This window comes from Rhinichthys klamathensis, unplaced genomic scaffold, assembly GCF_029890125.1.
Source record: "Rhinichthys klamathensis goyatoka isolate OS25496 unplaced genomic scaffold, OSU_Roscu_1.1 h1tg000057l_1, whole genome shotgun sequence".
Taxonomy (NCBI): domain Eukaryota; kingdom Metazoa; phylum Chordata; class Actinopteri; order Cypriniformes; family Leuciscidae; genus Rhinichthys; species Rhinichthys klamathensis.
In genome coordinates, this window is record NW_026606602.1 from 482,330 (window position 1) to 505,764 (window position 23,435).

The window sequence follows — 23,435 nt, forward strand, 5'->3', positions numbered from 1 at the left end:
TGAGAGCCAAAAGACAGAGTTGAGTCAAATAAGACACCGAGGTTGCGAGTCAGTGATGAAGGCTTTATATGGAAACCATCAATATAGAAGGACTGGTCCATCCTTTTGACTGAGGCTGGAGAACCAATCACTAATATCTCAGTTTTATTATCATTTAATTTGAGGAAGTTAAGGGACATCCAATGCTTTATGTCCCTGATGCATGCAGTGAGTGAGTCAGGCAGGGATGGTCTATCGGAGCTGGTGGTGAGGTAAATTTGGATGTCGTCTGCATAGCAATGGAATTGTAGTCCATGCCTGCGTATGATGCTACCAAGTGGGTGTATGTAGATGATAAACAAGAGTGGACCAAGAACCGAACCTTGAGGAACGCCCCGTGTAAGTAAATTGGTGGCAGAATTATGACCTTGTATGGTGATATAATACATTCTGTCAGTGATATAGGAAATAAGCCAGGAAAGAGCGGAACCAGTGATACCAATATCAGAAAGCCGAGAAATAAGCAATTCATGGCAGACTGTGTCAAAAGCAGCGCTTAGATCAAGGAGCATCAAGATGTTTATTAACCCTGAATCCATCGATGAGAGAATGTCGTTAACCACACGCAGAAGAGCAGTTTCAGTGCTGTGAGATGGGCGAAAACCCGACTGAAAAGGTTCAAAAAGACCATTCATATCCAAATAAGAGCGTAATTGAGAAGCAACAACCTTTTCAAGGATTTTGCTTAAGAATGTTAGGTTTGATATCGGTCTGTAATTGTCCATGTTTAGGTGATCAAGGCCAGGTTTTTTAAGAATGGGAGTCACTGCAGCAGTTTTTAATTCCGCTGGGACAATGGCACGAGCTAAACTACAGTTTATCATGTGAGTTATGAATGGTGCGACCTCGAGGACGCACTTCTTAAGTAGAACAGTAGGTGTAGGATCGAGCCGGCAGGATGTAGAATTTGACTTCACAATTAGGTCACTTATGGCAACAGGAGTAGTCAGAGTAAAAGTAGAGAGAGGGTTTGACAAGTGGGCTGGTCCAGTTATCATTAAGTTTGAGTCACTTGTATGCGTGTTTTTGGTGATGGAAGAAGTGATAGACATCAATTTGTCTGAAAAGAATTTAGAGAAGCTATTTACAAGCTCCACAGAGCCTGACATAACATGTTGTGGTGGATTTGTTAGTTTGTTAACCATAGCAAAGAGTGATTTGGGTCTGCACGAGGAATTCCTAATAGTGGAGGAGAAATAAGTGGATCTTGCATTGTTAAGGACGGTCCGGTAGTTGAGCAGGTGTTCTTTAAAAGCTAAAGAGTGCACAATGAGTCCAGTTTTCCTGTATAGTCTTTCTAGACGGCGACCCTCAGTTTTCATCATCCGAAGTTCAGGAGTGAACCAGGGTGAGGCACGAGTAGATGGAACCAGTCTAGTTTTAACAGGGGCATGCATATCAAGTATTTGAGACAGAGCATTATTGTAAGTACAGCAGATTTCTGATGGATGGTTAGACAGTAGACATTCAGATAAAGTAGAAGCCCTTATAGAAGCAGAAAAAGAAGTTGAATTAACAGAGTTAATTTTACGATAGGTCAGCATTTTCTTCTGAGGAGACATAGATATAGGAAAACTACAACTGAAATTTATAAGTTTGTGGTCTGAAAGTGCAAAATCAGAGCCGTTAACAAGAATATTATTCAAGCCAGATGTACATATGAGATCCAGTATGTGGCCTCTGGAGTGAGTGGCAAAAGTTACATTTTGAATCAAGTTGAAACAGTCCAATACTGACATCAACTCTTTGCATTGTGCAGTGTTTTCATGTATGTTAAAATCACCAAGCAAAATAACAGATGAATGACAAGCACAGACAAGAGTAAGTATCTCACTAATATCAGAAAAAAAGTCAGAGGGACTTTTTGGTGGTCGGTAAATTAAGATTACCACCAGTGACGTTTGGCCCGTCATTTTCAGCGCTAAATATTCAAATGTTGTAACATCGTGTAACTCAATCTTGGATATTTTAATAGTCTCACGGCAAACTACAACCAGTCCTCCACCTCTGCGATGAAGACGTGGTTGAGAAAAAAAGATGTATCCAGACGGCGTTAAGAGGTTTAAGCTCAAATAGTCATTTGGCACCTGCCAGGTTTCCGTTAGAAATAGCATGTCCAGGTCAGTGTCAATGATTATGTCATTCAATAGTGATGCTTTATCAGTTAGAGAGCGGGTGTTTAGCAGCGCACATCGCAGGTCAGGTGATGCACGTCTGCAGATTCCGAGGTCAGGATCAGGACGCAGCAATCTTAAATTTCCAAAGTTGATAAGTCTATGTCTTTTATCCAGTTGTGTTGTATCCAGAACACGGGTGATGGTAGAGACAACCGGAATATTATTGGGGGGCGAGTAATAGTAATTCCGGAGTTTTTTCCGCGACCGGTGAATGTAGCGAGGTCGGCGTAAAACCTCGAGCTGTTCACAGCGTTTATAAGTATCAGGAGCCAGGCGGGAAACTCCTTTTAATGATCTGAGATGAGCAACGGAATATTGCAAAGCCATCTTGGGGAAAAAACTGTGATTCGTCTCATCAACAGACAAGAAGATCCAGATAAGACCACCAAAAAACAAAAACAGAAACTGCCAGTGTATATGTGACGACATGACGAGTGATGACCCGTTCGACCTAACACAACAGTTTATCGGTTTCACTGCGTTAGCCAGAACCGCGCCAGAATCAACAATCCTCAGAAGGGACGGCTACCCAACCATACTAAGGATTTACATCGCAAAAGACAAATGACAAAAGAGAGTGGAGACTCACAGTATCAGGTGTCGAGAGGGATGACAGGATATTGACGGAGAGGACTTGCAGCCGATCTGTGTGAAGGATCACAGGGACACCCAGGTCAGTTATCCAGTTATCCAAAAGTTTTGAGAATAGTCCAGCGAATTCAAAAAGTTTAGAGGGTATGAGAATAGTCCAGCAAATAATCCAGGAGGGTTGAAACAGAGAAAAACATATCCAAGAAAAAACACGAACCCTAATCCAGGAGGGTTGAAACAGAGAAAAACATATCCAAGAAAAAACACGAACGTAACAGCAGCAGACAGACAGGTACCAGCGTGAAGCGGCAGCACAACCGCGCCAAGCGTTCTCACAACCGGAAATGACGAGGAAGGAGACACTTTGAAACCCATTTTCAAAAGTGTGTGTTTTCAGGCGCCCAAAACGCCTTTGTTTTGTACACGAACGGCCTGAAGAGAAATGATTCCGTTATATGATGAACCGATTTAATTTGGGCTTTTATTCACATGTAAACAGTGATCAGCGCACACACACAGAGCTCAGTGTTTTTCAGTTTTGAGCAGGAACAGAGTCCAAGCTCCTGCATTTCATAATGTTGTGTCCCTCTATTTATAACTGATGCTAGCACTAGTGACTAGTGAACCTGTGTGTGCAGCTGGTACGTGATAACGCAGATCTGCGCTGTGAGCTTCCGAAGCTGGAGAAGCGTCTTCGTTCTACGGCTGAGCGGGTTCGGGCGCTGGAGACGGCACTGAAGGACGCCAAGCAGGGCGCCATGAACGACCGGCGCCGCTACCAGCAGGAGGTGGAGCGCATCCGGGACGCCATGCGGCTGCGCTATCCGCTGCGCCGGCCCAACGCCGCTCAGATCGGTACGCACTGCGCAGTCACACATGATGATGTTTTACGTCAGCAGTAAGGCACTGGAGGCGGTGTGGTGAACGAGTCCCGCTGTGAATAAGGCTCGACCTGAAGCGGAGTCAGCCGTGAGTTATTCACAGCACAGCCTCCAGTGCTTTACGGCTCTTAGAACACGATTACCACACAAGACAAATAGTAAAGCCGAAAAACATGTATCAATGCAACTTTCATCAAGTAAAATTATGGAAGCAAAGTTTTTGTATGCAAAACATTTAACATTAAAATACACCCTATAATATTTGCCAGGATGAGCTGTGTTGAATTTTCTGTCGAATTTGAACCACTGAGTTTGTGGAAGCTAAATAAAATGGACTGAAAATTGCCTGTCGAATATTATTTCCTGATGTTGTGTTGTGTGTTACCAGCTAAACCAGTGAGACCCGGACACCACGTCTCGGCCACGTCCCCCACCAGCTTCTCCAGCACGCCACGCTCCAGCAAACCCGCCACGTCCTACAGCAACGCTCTGTTCCTGCAGGAGGAGAAGAAAACCAACCCGTGAGTGTGTGTGTGCTGTCGTCCAGTCTCTCGTCTTCTCCTCTCCTCCTCTCATCTGTCCTCTGTTCATTTCAGTGTTGGATACAGCACTGTGAGATCCATAGACATACTGAGCTCCTGTCCGCTCGACGTGGAGAACGGTAAGTGTGTGTGTGCTGCGACACCACTAAAACAACATTTATACACTGCCGCTCATACTTGATATTTGGAAATAAAATCATTTTATTCTAGATGAACAGGGAAAATAAAGTTATAGATGGAAGGAATCAACATGTGTGTGTAGGTGTAGACCAGAGGTCAGCAACCTTTGGCCATTTTTCATTTGCCGCAGTTAAAGAAAGTCCAACACTGATAGCAGTGTCTTGATTAAAGAATAAAAGTGTGTTGAGGAATGTAACTAAACGCTGCAGGAAAGGACCAGGAACGAGGAACCCTGATCAAGATAACATCCATCCATCTCTCTTTAGGCCCATTCACACTAAAGGTCCTAATTCTCGTCCGAAATTTTCCCACGTTAAAAAATAAATACGACCTCACGTTGTGTCAATCACGTTTACACACTGCCTCCGAAACTTTCGTCCGTCATAAAATAATTCGGATCGGGTTCGATTGTCTGCGTTATTTGCATCCGTAGCAAGTATTTTGAGAGGTGTTTTGACAATCCACAGCCACCCAATGACGAATACGATAAAAAACTAATACGAAAGTTTCGGACTCGGTGTGCAAGGACCTTAAGGGCGATAACTATAACAATAACGATAAACATATAGTTCTAAAAATTGTTCTCAATATTAAAGAATGCCTCCAGTTTTCCCTTTGTTTTGCCTCCAGCTAACGCTGTGACGTAATTGTGACATCGGCGCAAAAAGGGTCTATACGCTATTATATTAACTAATACATTAAGGATGTTGGCGTTGGTTGGGGAGACACGAGTGAAATCAGATGTAGGGGAGCACATGTCCTAAAGCTTGGAAACCTCTGGTCTAAAGAACCTTTTTCAACTACAAAGCCTTTATTTTTTTAAGAGTGGGTTACACTTTATTTCAATGGTCCACTTTAGACATTCTACTGACTATAGCGTTGCACCTACATGTCAACTCTCATTAGAGGATTAGTACTGTTAGGTTAGGGTTAGTAGAATAAGTTGACATGTAGTTGCAAAGTTTCTTACAGTCAGGAGAATGTCTGTTGGGGAGCCTCAGAAACCCGCGGGAACAGAGCGAGTGTTAATGAACACCCCGGCCTCGAGTCCCACGGAGGAACTCCTGAAGGAGACACGAGGAGAGACAGCAGTGAAGGGCGAGAGAGAACCAGGCCTGGCACTTCATGTTCTGCTTTTGTTTTAGTTTATGTGGCAGTCGTCCATGAGGGGCTGCCGCTTTACTTTCGTTTTGTTCTTTATGTTTATTTTATTATTAGTTATGTTATGTTTACCGTTCGCCGGTTCCCGCCTCGTTCTTCCCGTATCAACAAACCGGGTTACACAGATAATAAGCAGACAGTCCACTAATACTCTAATGTACTCGCAAAGTTACTTATAGTTAGTAGAATGTCTAAAGTGGACCATTGAAATAAAGTGTAACTTAAGAGTGTAGATTAGTTTACCCAGATACCCGTTATTGTAACGTCTTGACCCCGCCTCCAGGCTTCTGATGATAAAGACTAGCAGGTTTAAAGGGCCAGAACCAGTTTTTCTTAGACTCTGTTTTTGCTTGTAACAGTTGTAACCTTTTATTCTGTTCCTTTATGCTTTTCAGGAAATAGCACAGACATTAATGATAACAGGTAAGCAAACTCCCATGCTCTAATGGGATGGATCGACTCAATTGCAGGTCTAACCTGAATTTTAATTCTGACTTTAAGTTCCAGTTATGTTGTGTTTGTCTCCGCTGACTGCTTCTGTGTTTCAGGAGTGATGTTCACTGTGGCAGTATGGCGGACGATGCTTCACGACTCTTCATCATGCAACAGGAGACCGCAGCCAGTTAATCATTTAATGTAGGCAAACACACACACACACATATATAATGAGCTTGGAAACACATGTTTTCATCAGTTTTCATCTTTTGTCCACTCTCTCCAGATATTCCAGTTGTCTGCATGCAGCCGTTCAGCCTTCGCCATCTTCTCCACGACTTTATTCCTAGACTTCTTGGCTCTGTACCGTCTTATATTGTATGAAATATTCCTCTATCGTTCATGCAGAGTCACATCATGTATCCTGTCTCGCATATATCACTGTTGCATGTTTGTCTGTTTAGTAATAAAACTCATAGGTTGTAAATGAACCCTCACATACAGTAGATATTTGAATACGCACATCTATATTGCTTGCATTATAATACAGGAGAGATCTAGAAACACCTTCCCTTTAGTCTTGCTGAGCCTTAAAGAAAGACGTTAAATATTGTGAAGATTCACATATAACAGTGTGTTTGTGTGTGTCATCGTGTAGATTTTGATAAAATTATATTCAAGTACTGACTACCTCCAATTATCGGAAAAAACATTTTCAGTAATATTTGATTTGCATTGTATTTGTTTTCACATCAAAATGATTGGGATGAAAATTGCTGTATGTGAAGAGCTTGTATAGTAGAGATATCGTGGAGATTTACAGGTCTGAATGCTTCAGGTATTCTGCCAAATGCTCTGAACAATCACAGCTCTGATTTCTCTCGCAAAATCCTGATCAGCCAATCAGGAGGACAGAATGAAGCGTCTGTGTCGGTGTGATGTTTCCCGGAAGGCCCGATGAATGCGTGACTCCATTCCTGACACTTTTCTTTCAGTCCTCTTTCAGGGTGTCTTTAGACTGATTCACTTGAATATTTAGCAAGACAATGAATGAGTGAGGCCGCAGAAACTGTATTATGATGAAGGATAATCATAGTTGCCACTGAAATGCTTGCTTCTCACACCTCTTCCCCGGTTCAAACCTCTGTCGTCCCCATTAGAAGAGTAAATACTTCAGAAACCCATGAAGAGAGTTTGGGCCAAAGCTCAACTGGTTTACTCAAGATATCTTTGTTGAAGGTTGTTTCGTGTGATATATGTACAGTGGGCTAGTTTGCTGGAAGCTGATGCGAGAAATAAATGTAATTCAAAGAAAAATGTGATTCTTTGTTTTTCCTTTGTCTTGAAGAGGTGATGTCTGCTTTCTTTACTGTTCTACATGTTTCCTTTCACATAACATTTGCTGCAGAACATAACATTGTTACCTACACTGTTAGAAAAAAAAAAGTGAAAAAACGGAAATATTCTGGCAGCTGGGGCGCCAGAAAAATACCGTGAAATACCAGTTAAAAACCAACTCGTAAAAAACGGAAATATTCTGGCAGCTGGGGCGCCAGAAAATGTCTGATAAAAGACGGAAAAATACTGTCAGGAAAAAAACTGTAAAAAAAATGGTAATTTCTTATCCTATAATTATGGTTTATTACTGTTATTCTACACAAAAATATCTTTCATTATCTGATATAATGTTAATTTACTGACCTATTGAAGTATTAATATCTGTTTTGTACCATTGTAATACACTGTCAACCAACAACCACAGTGGTGATGAGAGTCACATGATCATTCAAAGCTCATTCAGCGCTATCTCACGACCAATTCGTACAAGAGATTAAAAGGTGGCTAATTCGTACGACCTCACTCGTACGAGTTCATACGATTTGTCTAAACCAACTTGATGGGTGGCTTTAGGGGCGGGGTCAGGGATAGGTCAATGATTCAATTTCATACGAATTTGATATTTGATAACTTGCAAAATATGCACGAATTAGCAAAATCCGTATGAATCCATATGAATTCCCTTGAGAGCAGGCTGGCTCATCACAAGCAGCTCTCCCACAAAGAACTGGAAATACTAATATACAGAAACTGCGCAGTATCATTAGCACAAACATTAAACACCATCATGGTAACATGTGAAATTTTAAAAATGCAATAAACATTAGTTTAACAACATTAAATGTAACATAAAACCCTAATATACATAACTCATTCGGAAAAAACTAAGAAAACTATGAAGAAACATAGTTATTTCAACAAAAACACATCAAATGTGAAGTGTCACGCAGGGAATTGTGGGAATGTCAATTTACGGGTTTTCACTGTAAATTATACAATGAGTTGATCTTTTTCACTTTCAAAAACTGTAAATTGAATGGTATTTTACAGTAAAATTACATTAAATGTACCATTAGATCTATCACAGTTATTATAGTACGGAAATACTATTATTTAACCTTAAAACTCACCTTAACACCCACATCTTCAAGGAAAACATGTTAAATGACTGATTTCTGCAGTTATACCTTCTTTTCTTTGTTTTCTAATTTAACAGAAAAAATCTGTAAAATATTACGGAATATTTTATGTAAAATTACACATAACCCTGTAAAAATACAGACAATTTCCTTTAAAAAAACGTAAAATTGATGTAAAACCAAAATACAAGCAATTACCTGTAAATTCAACAGTGGACCTTTAAATAACAGCAAATATCTGTAAAATAACAGGCATTCACTGTATAATGACAAAACGGCAACATTCTGTAAAAAAAATACAGACCATTACCTGTAAATGTACTACTTTTTTTACAGTGTACATAAATCACTAAAGCTCAGAATAGCTCATTTAGTTGTGTTATGTTTACAATCAGATAATGAAATGGTTCCATCAGTGAACTCTACACGAGTCATCACATGGGAACTCCCCCAGCATGACCGGTGTGTGAAACGGAGAGAGAGTTCAGGAGATCTCTGACGCCTGAGGACACACGGGAGCGGAGTGTAATCTGCTCTGTGTAGAGGCGGATAACAGAGCTAGTCCACAGCCGGAGAACTGCTGGAAGGTATGAGACTTGTCCTGGAGAGAGAGGAGTCTGCTCCTGGGAAGCCGGATGAGCGGTTTCTCCCGGGTCATAAACAGCCTCAGTGTGTCAGCCTTCTCTCTCACAGAGACTCATGATGAAATGGTGAAGTCCTGGAAGAAACTCAGGGCTCGACATTAACGCTTGTCCGGGACAAAATGTGGAGTTTTTATATTTATAACATATAATAGGCAAGGCAAAGCAAGTGTATTTATATAGCACATTTCATACACAATGGTAATTCAAAGTGCTTTACATAGGAGGAAATAATTAAAACAGTTTAGAATAAAAAATAAAATAAAGTACAGTAAAAACAGTCGGACGAACATTGGCACAGTGCTCACACTAATAGTTAAGCAACATCACACGACCAAGCGTGCTGAATACCATCACGACTAAAAATGTGACACTGATTTCATACAACGGTTTCGGCTCGCGTACCCCGAAGTGATAAAATAAAACAAAATTCTGTATCAAAATTGATAGGCAAGACAAGTAGTTTGTTTAGGTATGGAATTACAAACCTGCGCACATATTTTAAAAAGCACATAACTATAGAATTCTGAATGAGCATGTGAACGCCGTCAGCGTTAATCACAGGTTCGCGTTTAAAGTCTGATCATTTCGACGGAGGTGAATCAATCAAAGTTAACTTTAGCTGGAAGTAACATTATTCAAGAACCGCTATAAAACCAAAACAATCTGTTACCTTAAATTATATGTTTATCTCTGTAAAGCTGCTTTGAAACAATCCATTGTTAAAAGCGCTATATAAATGAAGATGACTTGACTTGACTTGACAACATTTTAATAAACAAGTAGTTCAAATGAAGTCACTTACATTTTAGATGCAACATTGACTGTTTTCATTCAGTTTCAGGAAGGAAAATCGTTCCAAACAAAGATCACAGCAGAACCATAACCATCTCATCTCACTGCAACAGCTGGGGTACTAGTTTTTTTCATGAATAAATCTATTTTAAATGAACTCGGACTTGTCACGCACTCTGACATTTTAGACTCGGAAAATGTTCCGAGTACAGTCGAGTCTGGTCACTGGAGGACACGATATTATTCAAAAACGAAACTACTTACATTGTGTTGTTTCAGACATGGGCTATATGCACGCATAACTTCCACGTTTGACGCAAGGATGCTCGTGCGTTTCCGGTTGGGGAGATTTAAAGCGGAGGAAAACGGGATTATGGCAGAGTCTTCAAAATGTACTGTCCTCTCGTCTTTAAAACGAAACTTTAATACGTTTAGATGTAATTTTATATATAGTTATGTTTATTTAATATAATAAACACAGAAGCATAAACAAAATGAGGGGTGTCTGTTTTGTCTGTGTTTGTGACTAACGTTTCTTTAGTATAGCAATTGAGTATAAAAACCAATATAAATTCTCGGTATAGCATTGGACTCTACGATCGGCGGAAGTAATCCAGCATCCTTAGACCTTCACCGGAAATACCGTGCATAGAGCCCATTAAGCGCATGAACGCAGTGGCCAATCAGATGCGTTTTAGAGTCACCATGCGGAGAATTCGCTCAAAATGTACACTCACCTAAAGGATTATTAGGAACACCATACTAATACTGTGTTTGACCCACTTCCGCTTTCAGAACTGCCTTAATTCTACGTGGCATTGATTCAACAAGGTGCTGAAAGCATTCTTTAGAAATGTTGGCCCATATTGATAGGATAGCATCTTGCAGTTGATGGAGATTTGTGGGATGCACATCCAGGGCACGAAGCTCCCGTTCCACCACATCCCAAAGATGCTCTATTGGGTTGAGATCTGGTGACTGTGGGGGCCATTTTAGTACAGTGAACTCATTGTCATGTTCAAGAAACCAATTTGAAATGATTCGAGCTTTGTGACATGGTGCATTATCCTGCTGGAAGTAGCCATCAGAGGATGGGTACATGGTGGCCATAAAGGGATGGACATGGTCAGAAACAATGCTCAGGTAGGCCGTGGCATTTAAACGATGCCCGATTGGCACTAAGGGGCCTAAAGTGTGCCAAGAAAACATCCCCCCCACCATTACACCACCACCACCAGCCTGCACAGTGGTAACAAGGCATAATGGATCCATGTTCTCATGCTGTTTATGCCAAATTCTGACTCTACCATCTGAATGTCTCAACAGAAATCGAGACTCATCAGTACAGGCAACATTTTTCCAGTCTTCAACTGTCCAATTTTGGTGAGCTCTTGCAAATTGTAGCCTCTTTTTCCTATTTGTAGTGGAGATGAGTGGTACCCGGTGGGGTCTTCTGCTGTTGTAGCCCATCCGCCTCAAGGTTGTGCGTGTTGTGGCTTCACAAATGCTTTGCTGCATACCTCGGTTGTAACGAGTGGTTATTTCAGTCAAAGTTGCTCTTCTATCAGCTTGAATCAGTCGGCCCATTCTCCTCTGACCTCTAGCATCAACAAGGCATTTTCGCCCACAGGACTGCCGCATACTGGATGTTTTTCCCTTTTCACACCATTCTTTGTAAACCCTAGAAATGGTTGTGCGTGAAAATCCCAGTAACTGAGCAGATTGTGAAATACTCAGACCGGCCCGTCTGGCACCAACAACCATGCCACGCTCAAAATTGCTTAAATCACCTTTCTTTCCCATTCTGACATTCAGTTTGGAGTTCAGGAGATTGTCTTGACCAGGACCACACCCCTAAATGCATTGAAGCGACTGCCATGTGATTGGTTGATTAGATAATTGCATTAATGAGAAATTGAACAGGTGTTCCTAATAATCCTTTAGGTGAGTGTATGTTCAGGATCAGCGCAAGCTTTATACTTTCGTAAGCCCCCTCATAAACAACAAAGTCTAGACGCGATATAAATGAGAGATTCACTGTGCAGTGTAGACAACTGCAGTGTTTACGACGAGAGTATTAGAGACAGTGCAGAACGCGGTAAGTGATGGTTTAAAGGGAGCGCTATTGATGATCTGAATAATAGTTTTGTTTTTCATGCTTCTAGAGGACCAGTGGTTACGTTCACACACTGTACAGTTTAAGGAGTAATAACTGCATTTTTTGTTTGTTTTGTAAGGGTTGTTCATGAGTCCCGTTTGTCCCGAACAGTTAAACTTTTCAGAAAATCCTCCAGCTCCTGCACATTCATGCTTTTCCAGCATCTTCTGCATATTTGACTCCTTACTAGCAGAGACTGATTGTATGATTGATCCATGGATGGACGTCGGAATCATTGTATATGTGTGGGACAAGACCCACTCACTTTTTAAGACCAATGATAGTGTATAACAAACAAAAATAACGACTTTATTCAACTATTCATTTCCTTCTCTGTACACTTCCCTTAAATCCAGATGTACTCGTTACATCATAAGAAGAATGGCATCTACGCTAATATTAGTGTCTTTGTTTATCCCGAGGTTTTCCTGCAGCCTGCCGGATCCAGGCAGTGTCCAGATCTGACGAAGGAGATTCGCCTGGACCCGATGACAATGCAGTGCTGAAGTGTCAACTATCCTCTCCCTATGGAGGATCCCTTTCCCACTGTATAGATAAAGCGTTGTTGAAAATCCGGTTCGCGTACCCCGAAGTGATAAAATAAAATTCTGTATCAAATTTATAGGCAAGACAAGTAGTTTGTTTAGGCATGGTTGGTAGGGAAATTAAATTACAAACCTGCGCACACATATTCAAACGAATATAACTATAGAATGAATTTTTAATGCGTATGTGAACGCCATCAGGTCACAGTTTCGCATTTAAAGTCTGTTTAGAGAGAACGCCGTCGTCTTAGTGGCCCCTAATGTAATAACAAATGATAATTTTGCTGGAAGTGAATCAATCAAAACCAACTTTAGCCGGAAATAACATTATTCAAAATCGCTATAAAGCCAAAACAATCTCTGTTACCGTAAATTGTATGTTTATCTCTGTAAAGCTGCTTTGAAACAATCTCCATAAATGAAGATGACTTGACTTGACTTGACTGTACGGCCGTGATATTTCACGTAGTGAAACTACGCAAAGCTTCTAGGTTGTACGTCACACGCATCACACACATGACCAGCGTCGGCCAATAGTGAGCCTACGTGTGACGTGCAACCTAGAAGCTTTGCGTAGTTTCACTACGTGAAATATCACGGCCCACAGAGAAGGAAATGAAGTGAAAGTCTTACGGGGTTGAACAACATGAGGGTGAGTAATTACTGACAGAATTTTCATTTTTGGCTGAACTAACCCTTTAATACTGTGGCAGCTTCTGTTAGCAAACACTGGCTCGTGGGTTGAAGGAACTTGAATCTCAATGTGTGTCCAGCAATGGCTCCTCCAGCAATGGCTCTTCTCGCAATGGCTCCTCCAGCAATGGCTCTTCCAGCAATGGCTCCTCCAGGAATGGCTCCTCCAGCAATGGCTCCTCCTGCAATGGCTCCTACAGCAATGGCTCCTCCAGCAATGGCTCCTCCAGCAATGGCTCTTCCAGCAATGGCTCCTCCAGGAATGGCTCCTCCAGCAATGGCTCCTCCTGCAATGGCTCCTCCAGCAATGGCTCCTCCAGCAATGGCTCCTCCAGCGATGGCTCCTCCAGCAATGGCTCCTCCTGCAATGGCTCCTCCAGCAATGGCTCTTCCAGCAATGGCTCCCCCTGCAATGGCTCCTCCAGCAATGGTTCTTCCAGCAATGGCTCCTCCAGGAATGGCTCCTCCAGCAATGGCTCCCCCTGCGATGGCTCTTCCAGGAATGGCTCCTCCAGCAATGGCTCCCCCTGCGATGGCTCTTCCAGTGATGGCTCCTCCAGCGATGGCTCCTCCTGCAATGGCTCCTCCTGCAATGGCTCCTCCTGCAATGGCTCTTCCAGCAATGGCTCCTCCTGCAATGGCTCCTCCTGCAATGGCTCCTCCTGCAATGGCTCCTCCAGCAATGGCTCCTCCAGCAATGGCTCTTCCAGCAATGGCTCCTCCTGCAATGGCTCCTCCAGCAATGGTTCTTCCAGCAATGGCTCCTCCAGGAATGGCTCCTCCACTAATGGCTCCTCCTGCAATGGCTCCTCCTGCAATGGCTCCTCCAGCAATGGCTCTACCAGCAATGGCTCCTCCTGCAATGGCTCCTCCTGCAATGAAACCTCCAGCAATGGCTCTTCCAGCAATGGCTCCTCCAGCGATGGCTCCTCCTGCAATGGCTCCTCCTGCAATGGCTCCTCCAGCAATGGCTCTTCCAGCAATGGCTCCTCCTGCAATGGCTCCTCCAGCAATGGTTCTTCCAGCAATGGCTCCTCCAGGAATGGCTCCTCCACTAATGGCTCCTCCTGCAATGGCTCCTGCTGCAATGGCTCCTCCAGCAATGGCTCTTCCAGCAATGGCTCCTCCTGCAATGGCTCCTACAGCAATGGCTCCTCCTGCAATGGCTCCTCCAGCAATGGCTCCTCCAGCGATGGCTCTTCCAGTGATGGCTCCTCCAGCGATGGCTCCTCCAGCAATGGCTCTTCCAGCAATGGCTCCTCCTGCAATGGCTCCTCCAGCAATGGCTCCTCCAGCAATGCCTCCTCCAGGAATGGCTCCTCCAGCAATGGCTCCTCCAGGAATGGCTCCTCAAGGAATTGCTCCTCCAGCAATGCCTCCTCCAGCAATGCCTCCTCCAGCAATGGCTCCTCCAGCAATGGCTCCTCCAGCAATGCCTCCTCCAGGAATGGCTCCTCCAGCAATGGCTCCTCCAGCAATGCCTCCTCCAGGAATGGCTCCTCAAGGAATTTCTCCTCCAGCAATGGCTCCTCCAGGAATGGCTCCTCCAGGAATGGCTCCTCCAGCAATGGCTCTTCCAGCAATGGCTCCTCCTGCAATGGCTCCTCCTGCTATGGCTCCTCCAGCAATGGCTCCTCCAGGAATGGCTCCTCCAGCAATGGCTCCTCCAGCAATGGCTCTTCCAGCAATGGCTTCTCCTGCAATGGCTCCTCCAGCTATGGCTCTTCCAGCAATGGCTCCTCCTGCAATGGCTCCTCCAGGAATGGCTCCTCCAGCAATAGCTCCTCCAGCGATGGCTCCTCCAGCGATGGCTTCTCCTGCAATGGCTCCTCCAGCAATAGCTCCTCCAGCAATGGCTCCTCCAGCAATGCCTCCTCCAGCAATGCCTCCTCCAGCAATGGCTCCTCCAGGAATGGCTCCTCCAGCAATGACTCTTCCAGGAATGCCTCCTCCAGCAATGGCTCCTCCTGCTATGGCTCCTCCAGCAATGGCTCCTCCAGGAATGGCTCCTCCAGCAATGGCTCTTCCAGCAATGGCTCCTCCAGCAAAGGCTCCTCCAGCAATGGCTCCTCCAGCAATGGCTCCTCCTGCAATGGCTCCTCCTGCAATGGCTACTCCAGCAATGGCTCCTCCTGCAATGGCTCCTCCAGCAATGGCTCCCCCAGCGATGGCTCTTCCAGCAATGGCTCCTCCTGCAATGGCTCCTCCTGCAATGAATCCTCCAGCGATGGCTCTTCCAGCAATGGCTCCCCCTGCAATGGCTCCTCCAGCAATGGTTCTTCCAGCAATGGCTCCTCCAGGAATGGCTCCTCCAGCAATGGCTCCCCCTGCGATGGCTCTTCCAGGAATGGCTCCTCCAGCAATGGCTCCCCCTGCGATGGCTCTTCCAGTGATGGCTCCTCCAGCGATGGCTCCTCCTGCAATGGCTCCTCCTGCAATGGCTCCTCCTGCAATGGCTCCTCCAGCAATGGCTCTTCCAGCAATGGCTCCTCCTGCAATGGCTCCTCCTGCAATGGCTCCTCCTGCAATGGCTCCTCCAGCAATGGCTCTTCCAGCAATGGCTCCTCCTGCAATGGCTCCTCCAGCAATGGTTCTTCCAGCAATGGCTCCTCCAGGAATGGCTCCTCCACTAATGGCTCCTCCTGCAATGGCTCCTCCTGCAATGGCTCCTCCAGCAATGGCTCTTCCAGCAATGGCTCCTCCTGCAATGGCTCCTCCTGCAATGAAACCTCCAGCAATGGCTCTTCCAGCAATGGCTCCTCCTGCAATGGCTCCTCCTGCAATGGCTCCTCCAGCAATGGCTCTTCCAGCAATGGCTCCTCCTGCAATGGCTCCTCCAGCAATGGTTCTTCCAGCAATGGCTCCTCCAGGAATGGCTCCTCCACTAATGGCTCCTCCTGCAATGGCTCCTGCTGCAATGGCTCCTCCAGCAATGGCTCTTCCAGCAATGGCTCCTCCTGCAATGGCTCCTACAGCAATGGCTCCTCCTGCAATGGCTCCTCCAGCAATGGCTCCTCCAGCGATGGCTCTTCCAGTGATGGCTCCTCCAGCGATGGCTCCTCCAGCAATGGCTCTTCCAGCAATGGCTCCTCCTGCAATGGCTCCTCCAGCAATGGCTCCTCCAGCAATGCCTCCTCCAGGAATGGCTCCTCCAGCAATGGCTCCTCCAGCAATGCCTCCTCCAGGAATGGCTCCTCAAGGAATTGCTCCTCCAGCAATGCCTCCTCCAGCAATGCCTCCTCCAGCAATGGCTCCTCCAGCAATGGCTCCTCCTGCAATGGCTCCTCCAGCAATGGCTCCTCCTGCAATGGCTCCTCCAGCGATGGCTCCTCCAGCGATGGCTCCCCCAGCGAAGGCTCCTCCTGCAATGGCTCCTCCAGGAATGGCTCCTCCAGGAATGGCTCCTCCAGCAATGGCTCCTCCAGCAATGGCTCTTCCAGCAATGGCTCCTCCTGCAATGGCTCCTCCTGCTATGGCTCCTCCAGCAATGGCTCCTCCAGGAATGGCTCCTCCAGCAATGGCTCCTCCAGCAATGGCTCTTCCAGCAATGGCTTCTCCTGCAATGGCTCCTCCAGCTATGGCTCTTCCAGCAATGGCTCCTCCTGCAATGGCTCCTCCAGGAATGGCTCCTCCAGCAATAGCTCCTCCAGCGATGGCTCCTCCAGCGATGGCTTCTCCTGCAATGGCTCCTCCAGCAATAGCTCCTCCAGCAATGGCTCCTCCAGCAATGCCTCCTCCAGCAATGCCTCCTCCAGCAATGGCTCCTCCAGGAATGGCTCCTCCAGCAATGCCTCTTCCAGGAATGCCTCCTCCAGCAATGGCTCCTCCTGCTATGGCTCCTCCAGCAATGGCTCCTCCAGGAATGGCTCCTCCAGCAATGGCTCTTCCAGCAATGGCTCCTCCAGCAAAGGCTCCTCCAGAAATGGCTCCTCCAGCAATGGCTCCTCCTGCAATGGCTCCTCCTGCAATGGCTACTCCAGCAATGGCTCCTCCTGCAATGGCTCCTCCAGCAATGGCTCCCCCAGCGATGGCTCTTCCAGCAATGGCTCCTCCTGCAATGGCTCCTCCTGCAATGAATCCTCCAGCGATGGCTCCCCCAGCGATGGCTCCCCCTGCAATGGCTCCTCCTGCAATGGCTCCTCCAGGAATGGTTCCTCCAGCAATGGCTCCTCCAGCAATGGCTCCTGCTGCAATGGCTCCTCCAGCAATGGCTCTTCCAGCAATGGCTCCTCCAGGAATGGCTCCTCCAGGAATGGCTCCTCCAGCAATAGCTCCTCCAGCGATGGCTCCTCCTGCAATGGCTCCTCCAGCAATGGCTCCTCCTGCAATGGCTCCTCCAGCGATGGCTCCTGCAATGGCTCCTCCTGCAATGGCTCCTCCAGGAATGGCTCCTCCAGCAATGGCTCCTCCAGCAATGGCTCTTCCAGCAATGGCTCCTCCTGCAATGGCTCCTCCTGAAATGGCTCCTCCAGCAATGGCTCCTCCTGCAATGGCTCCTCCTGCAATGGCTCTTCCAGCAATGGCTCCTCCAGGAATGGCTCCTCCAGCAATAGCTCCTCCAGCGATGGCTCTTCCAGCGATGGCTTCTCCTGCAATGGCTCCTCCAGCAATGGCTCCTCCTGCAATGGCTCCTCCAGCAATGGCTCCTCCTGCAATGGCTCCTCCAGCGATGGCTCCTGCAATGGCCCCTCCTGCAATGGCTCCTCCAGGAATGGCTACTCCAGGAATGGCTCCTCCAGCAATGGCTCCTCCTGCAATGGCTCCTCCAGCAATGGCTCCTCCTGCAATGGCTCCTCCAGCGATGGCTCCTCCAGCGATGGCTCCCCCAGCAATGGCTCCTCCTGCAATGGCTCCTCCAGGAATGGCTCCTCCAGGAATGGCTCCTCCAGCAATGGCTCCTCCAGCAATGGCTCTTCCAGCAATGGCTCCTCCTGCAATGGCTCCTCCAGCTATGGCTCTTCCAGCAATGGCTCCTCCAGGAATGGCTCCTCCAGCAATAGCTCCTCCAGCGATGGCTCCTCCAGCGATGGCTCCTCCAGCAATGGCTCCTCCAGCAATGGCTGCTCCAGCAATGCCTCCTCCAGCAATGGCTCCTCCAGGAATGGCTCCTCCAGCAATGCCTCTTCCAGGAATGCCTCCTCCAGCAATGGCTCCTCCTGCTATGGCTCCTCCAGCAATGGCTCCTCCAGGAATGGCTCCTCCAGCAATGGCTCTTCCAGCAATGGCTCCTCCAGCAATGGCTCTTCCAGCAATGGCTCCTCCAGCAATGGCTCCTCCAGCAATGGCTCCTCCAGCAATGGCTCCTCCTGCAATGGCTCCTCCTGCAATGGCTACTCCAGCAATGGCTCCTCCTGCAATGGCTCCTCCAGCAATGGCTCCCCCAGCGATGGCTCCCCCTGCAATGGCTCCTCCTGCAATGGCTCCTCCAGGAATGGCTCCTCCAGCAATGGCTCTTCCAGCAATGGCTCCTCCTGCAATGGCTCCTCCTGAAATGGCTCCTCCAGCAATGGCTCCTCCAGCAATGGCTCCTCCTGCAATGGCTCCTCCAGCGATGGCTCCCCCAGCGATGGCTCCTCCTGCAATGGCTCCTCCAGCGATGGCTCCCCCAGCGATGGCTCCCCCTGCAATGGCTCCTCCTGCAATGGCTCCTCCAGGAATGGCTCCTCCAGCAATGGCTCCTCCAGCAATGGCTCCTCCTGCAATGGCTCCTCCAGCAATGGCTCTTCCAGCAATGGCTCCTCCAGGAATGGCTCCTCCAGGAATGGCTCCTCCAGCAATAGTTCCTCCAGCGATGGCTCTTCCAGCAATGGCTCCTCCTGCAATGGCTCCTCCAGCAATGGCTCCTCCTGCAATGGCTCCTCCAGCGATGGCTCCTGCAATGGATCCTCCTGCAATGGCTCCTCCAGGAATGGCTACTCCGGGAATGGCTCCTCCAGCAATGGCTCCTCTAGCAATGGCTCTTCCAGCAATGGCTCCTCCTGCAATGGCTCCTCCAGCAATGGCTCTTCCAGCAATGGCTCCTCCAGGAATGGCTCCTCCAGGAATGGCTCTTCCAGCAATGGCTCCTCCAGGAATGGCTCCTCCAGGAATGGCTCCTCCATAAATGGCTCCTCCAGCAATGGCTCTTCCAGCAATGGCTCCTCCTGCAATGGCTCCTCCTGAAATGGCTCCTCCAGCAATGGCTCCTCCTGCAATGGCTCCTCCTGCAATGGCTCCTCCAGCGATGGCTCCCCCTGCAATGGCTCCTCCAGGAATGGCTCCTCCAGCAATGGCTCCTCCAGCAATGGCTCCTCCTGCAATGGCTCCTCCAGCAATGGCTCTTCCAGTAATTTCTCCTCCAGGAATGGCTCCTCCAGGAATGGCTCCTCCAGCAATAGGTCCTCCAGCGATGGCTCTTCCAGCGATGGCTTCTCCTGCAATGGCTCCTCCAGCAATGGCTCCTCCTGCAATGGCTCCTCCAGCAATGGCTCCTCCAGCGATGGCTCCCCCAGCGATGGCTCCCCCTGCAATGGCTCCTCCTGCAATGGCTCCTCCAGGAATGGCTCCTCCAGCAATGGCTCCTCCAGCAATGGCTCCTCCTGCAATGGCTCCTCCAGCAATGGCTCTTCCAGCAATGGCTCCTCCAGGAATGGCTCCTCCAGGAATGGCTCCTCCAGCAATAGCTCCTCCAGCGATGGCTCTTCCAGCGATGGCTCTTCCAGCGATGGCTTCTCCTGCAATGGCTCCTCCAGCAATGGCTCCTCCAGCAATGGCTCCTCCTGCAATGGCTCCTCCAGCAATGGCTCCTCCTGCAATGGCTCCTCCAGCGATGGGTCCTGCAATGGCTCCTCCTGCAATGGCTCCTCCAGGAATGGCTCCTCCAGGAATGGCTCCTCTAGCAATGGCTCTTCCAGCAATGGCTCCTCCTGCAATGGCTCCTCCAGCAATGGTTCTTCCAGCAATGGCTCCTCCAGGAATGGCTCCTCCAGGAATGGCTCCTCCAGCAATGGCTCCTCCAGGAATGGCTACTCCAGGAATGGCTCCTCTAGCAATGGCTCTTCCAGCAATGGCTCTTCCTGCAATGGCTCTTCCAGCAATGGCTCCTCCAGGAATGGCTCCTCCAGGAATGGCTCCTCCAGCAATGGCTCTTCCTGCAATGGCTCTTCCAGCAATGGCTCCTCCAGGAATGGCTCCTCCAGGAATGGCTCCTCCAGCAATACTCAGATCCATCTTCAGCTTATTGAAGATAAAGCCAGCGGTCGGACACAGTGAAGTCTGTCTGACACACACGAGAAACTCGATGAAAAGTTCCTGATGCTGTAGATGTTGCGTCCACCCTCGGCCTCCATCAGATGACGTGTGTGTCTATGTGTGTGCGTCCACACTTGGCCTCCATCAGATGGCGTGTGTGTGTGTGTGTGTGTGTGCGTCCACCCTCGGCCTCCATCAGAGCGCTCTCCTTTCGACTCCTGTAATGAATCTTTAATTCGTTCTGTAATGCAGTAGAGGAAGAGATGATGGCGTTCACTGAGGCGCTGTGTGATCTCTCACGCCACATTAAAGAGCGCAAAAACAGTATTTATTGTTTGAATTGTGTAATAAAATGGACAGTATTTGAAAGCTAAGACTTTGTTTCATACCAAAAGTAACAAAGCTTATTGATATTCATTGGACAAACATTCATGATGAAACCAGAAAAGTGACATATGGTCTGTGTTTAACTTTCTCTTTATAAATAAATAAATGCATAATCTAGTTCGTGAATACAAATGAAAATGTGAACAAAAACAGACTATTAAATGGTTTATTATCATTTATATGTGAAAATTAACAGTGAACAGTGAATCCGTGAGGGAATAAAGACGTGGAACGGGGAAGTTTGTCATACAGGATTGACAGTAGCAGAGGACGGCTTTGATTAAAAGAGGTCATGAGAGTTTGAAATACCCACAGATGATTTAAACAAGAACGAAGGAATGAAAACTATTCTTGACTAGATTCTGTTAAAAAGGAAAGGATTGCCACTATGAGGCACACGCTGAGCTTGATCGGACCACGAGACAGCATAATAATCCTGATAATCATATTATCGGGGTGAAGGTCAATAATGCCAGTATGATACTTCTGTATTGGCCTTTAAACTTCTAGACACAGCGGGTCTTCATGTTAAAGACAGTTACTCTCTCTACTCTCACTTACCCAAATATGAAATCTGCTCTAAAACAAACTTTTAGTGAAACCATAGGCATGGAAGTCACATCAAGGATGATTCTGGCTATTTTTACAGATTACAGTAAGAAAAAGAACAAGTCATGCTCACACAGCCAGGAACGAGCCTCTTGATATAGATATGGCAGGCAGTCTGCCAAAGCACATATCCCTGACAAATGAGGCTAACATTGGACATCGATCAATGAAACACCACTGTTTAACACACACACTCTCACTGATACTCTCATGGCTGAATCCCTTGGATCAGCAGGTTTTGATACAGCTTGTACTAAAACAGTATGTGGACAGAAATGGCGTGACTATTACGTCAGCGGACTGAAAACAGCAAAGATTATTATTATTTTAATAGCACACAAGAGCTTTCAAATTTGGCGATTAAGAGTAAAGTGCTCTACAAAGAGACCCTGTGGTGAACATCCAGCGTTTAACGTTGTTTATGTGTCTATGTGGTGTTATTAATATGCTTTAAGACACACCATGTGTAAGTTCATAAGTCGACAGCATTGCTGAGTATTTTCTCCTTAAAACTGCAGTGAACCAAAGACAGTCTCAAAAACACGGTTTGAAATCGCTGGTGTTTCTGACGTCACAAACGACCTTGTAACCAATCAGATCAACGTGTGATCGTCAACCAGTGGATCTCTGAGCTGAGGGAGTGAGTGGAGGCAGGGCTCATTTGCACATTCATAGACCCGCGCATACTAAATGAGGCAAGGGTGTCGAGTTACATTTAAGATATTTTAAGACATGAAGAAAAAACTTTTAAATATGTAATTTTGGTGATCAAATATAAGTTTTAAGGGATACAATTATTGACTACAGGGGGACTTTAACAGGCTGCAAATTCATTCAGTAACACATATTCTTATCAGTACTACAAACACTTAACCCTAATCACACCGGACACATAATACATAGAGCAAAATATGTTTCTGTATGTGTCATATTTTTAAGATATGCCGTTGAATAGTCTTCAGTTTTCTCAAGCTGGGGATTTGCTCTGAACAGGTTTAGCGTGTGCTCTCTGTATGAATATAGTACAAGGAAAACACTAACAGATTGATTCAAAAGATTGTGAGGCTTCAATATACTGAAGTCATTGTGTCCGAGACGCCCGAGTCATTAGTTTGGGACAGCAACAACTGCTTCTGTTCCCAGGTCAGGCAAGCTGGGGTTTTACATTAAATAGTTACAAATCCTGCAGTGCACTATTGCACACTAATCTATTCTTCCATTTAAAATACTTCACTCTAAAAAATCTTGGGTTATTTTTTTCTACCCAAATCCTGGGCTGAGCCTTTTGGGTCCATTTCTTGGATTATTTTGTCAGTGTTTGGGTAGTTTTTGTGTTACCCAGATGCTGGGTCAGACGTAACAACCCAAGGGTTGAGTTATTTTATCGCAGGCTTTTTGCGCCCTCTTCAGGAGAGAGCAGTGCAGCTCCGTCAAATTGGTGCGTGTCTTCGGTAAAATACCTACAGGTTTTTGGGTCACACTTTATTTTAAGGTGTCATTGTTACAGTGTAATTATACATTTAAGGAGTAATATTAATTAACTACATGCACTTACTATAGGATTAGGATTTGATTTAGTGTCCGTTGCATGTAATTATGCATAATTTACTGTTATTACTATGGTAAGTACATGTAAGATATGTAACAAGGACACTGTACAATAAAGTGTTACCGGTTTTTTGTTACTTTTTTGTATCTATATTGTTCTGTATATCTTTTAATTAATTAATTCATTACATTTATATAGCGCTTTTCTAGGCACTCAAAGCGCTTCACATGGAAGGGGGAATCTCCTCAACCACCACCAATGTGCAGCATCCACTTGGATGATGCGACGGCAGCCATATTGCGCCAGAACGCTCACCACACACCAGCTTATTGGTGGAGAGGAGAC

At 46.3% G+C, this 23,435-nt stretch overlaps 1 protein-coding gene across 1 annotated transcript in view; it reads left to right on the plus strand.

The window, feature by feature from the left end:
* Nucleotides 1–6,802, plus strand: part of kif5aa (kinesin family member 5A, a) — a 42,967-nt gene extending 36,165 nt beyond the window's left edge. The window contains exons 24-29 of the mRNA XM_056248737.1: nt 3,446–3,662; nt 4,077–4,209; nt 4,285–4,349; nt 5,967–5,994; nt 6,120–6,207; nt 6,293–6,802. Coding sequence (XP_056104712.1) covers nt 3,446–3,662; nt 4,077–4,209; nt 4,285–4,349; nt 5,967–5,994; nt 6,120–6,198 — 522 coding nt within the window. The 3' untranslated portion in view covers nt 6,199–6,207; nt 6,293–6,802. The remainder of the gene's footprint in view (nt 1–3,445; nt 3,663–4,076; nt 4,210–4,284; nt 4,350–5,966; nt 5,995–6,119; nt 6,208–6,292) is intronic.
* Nucleotides 6,803–23,435: the final 16,633 nt, after the last annotated feature.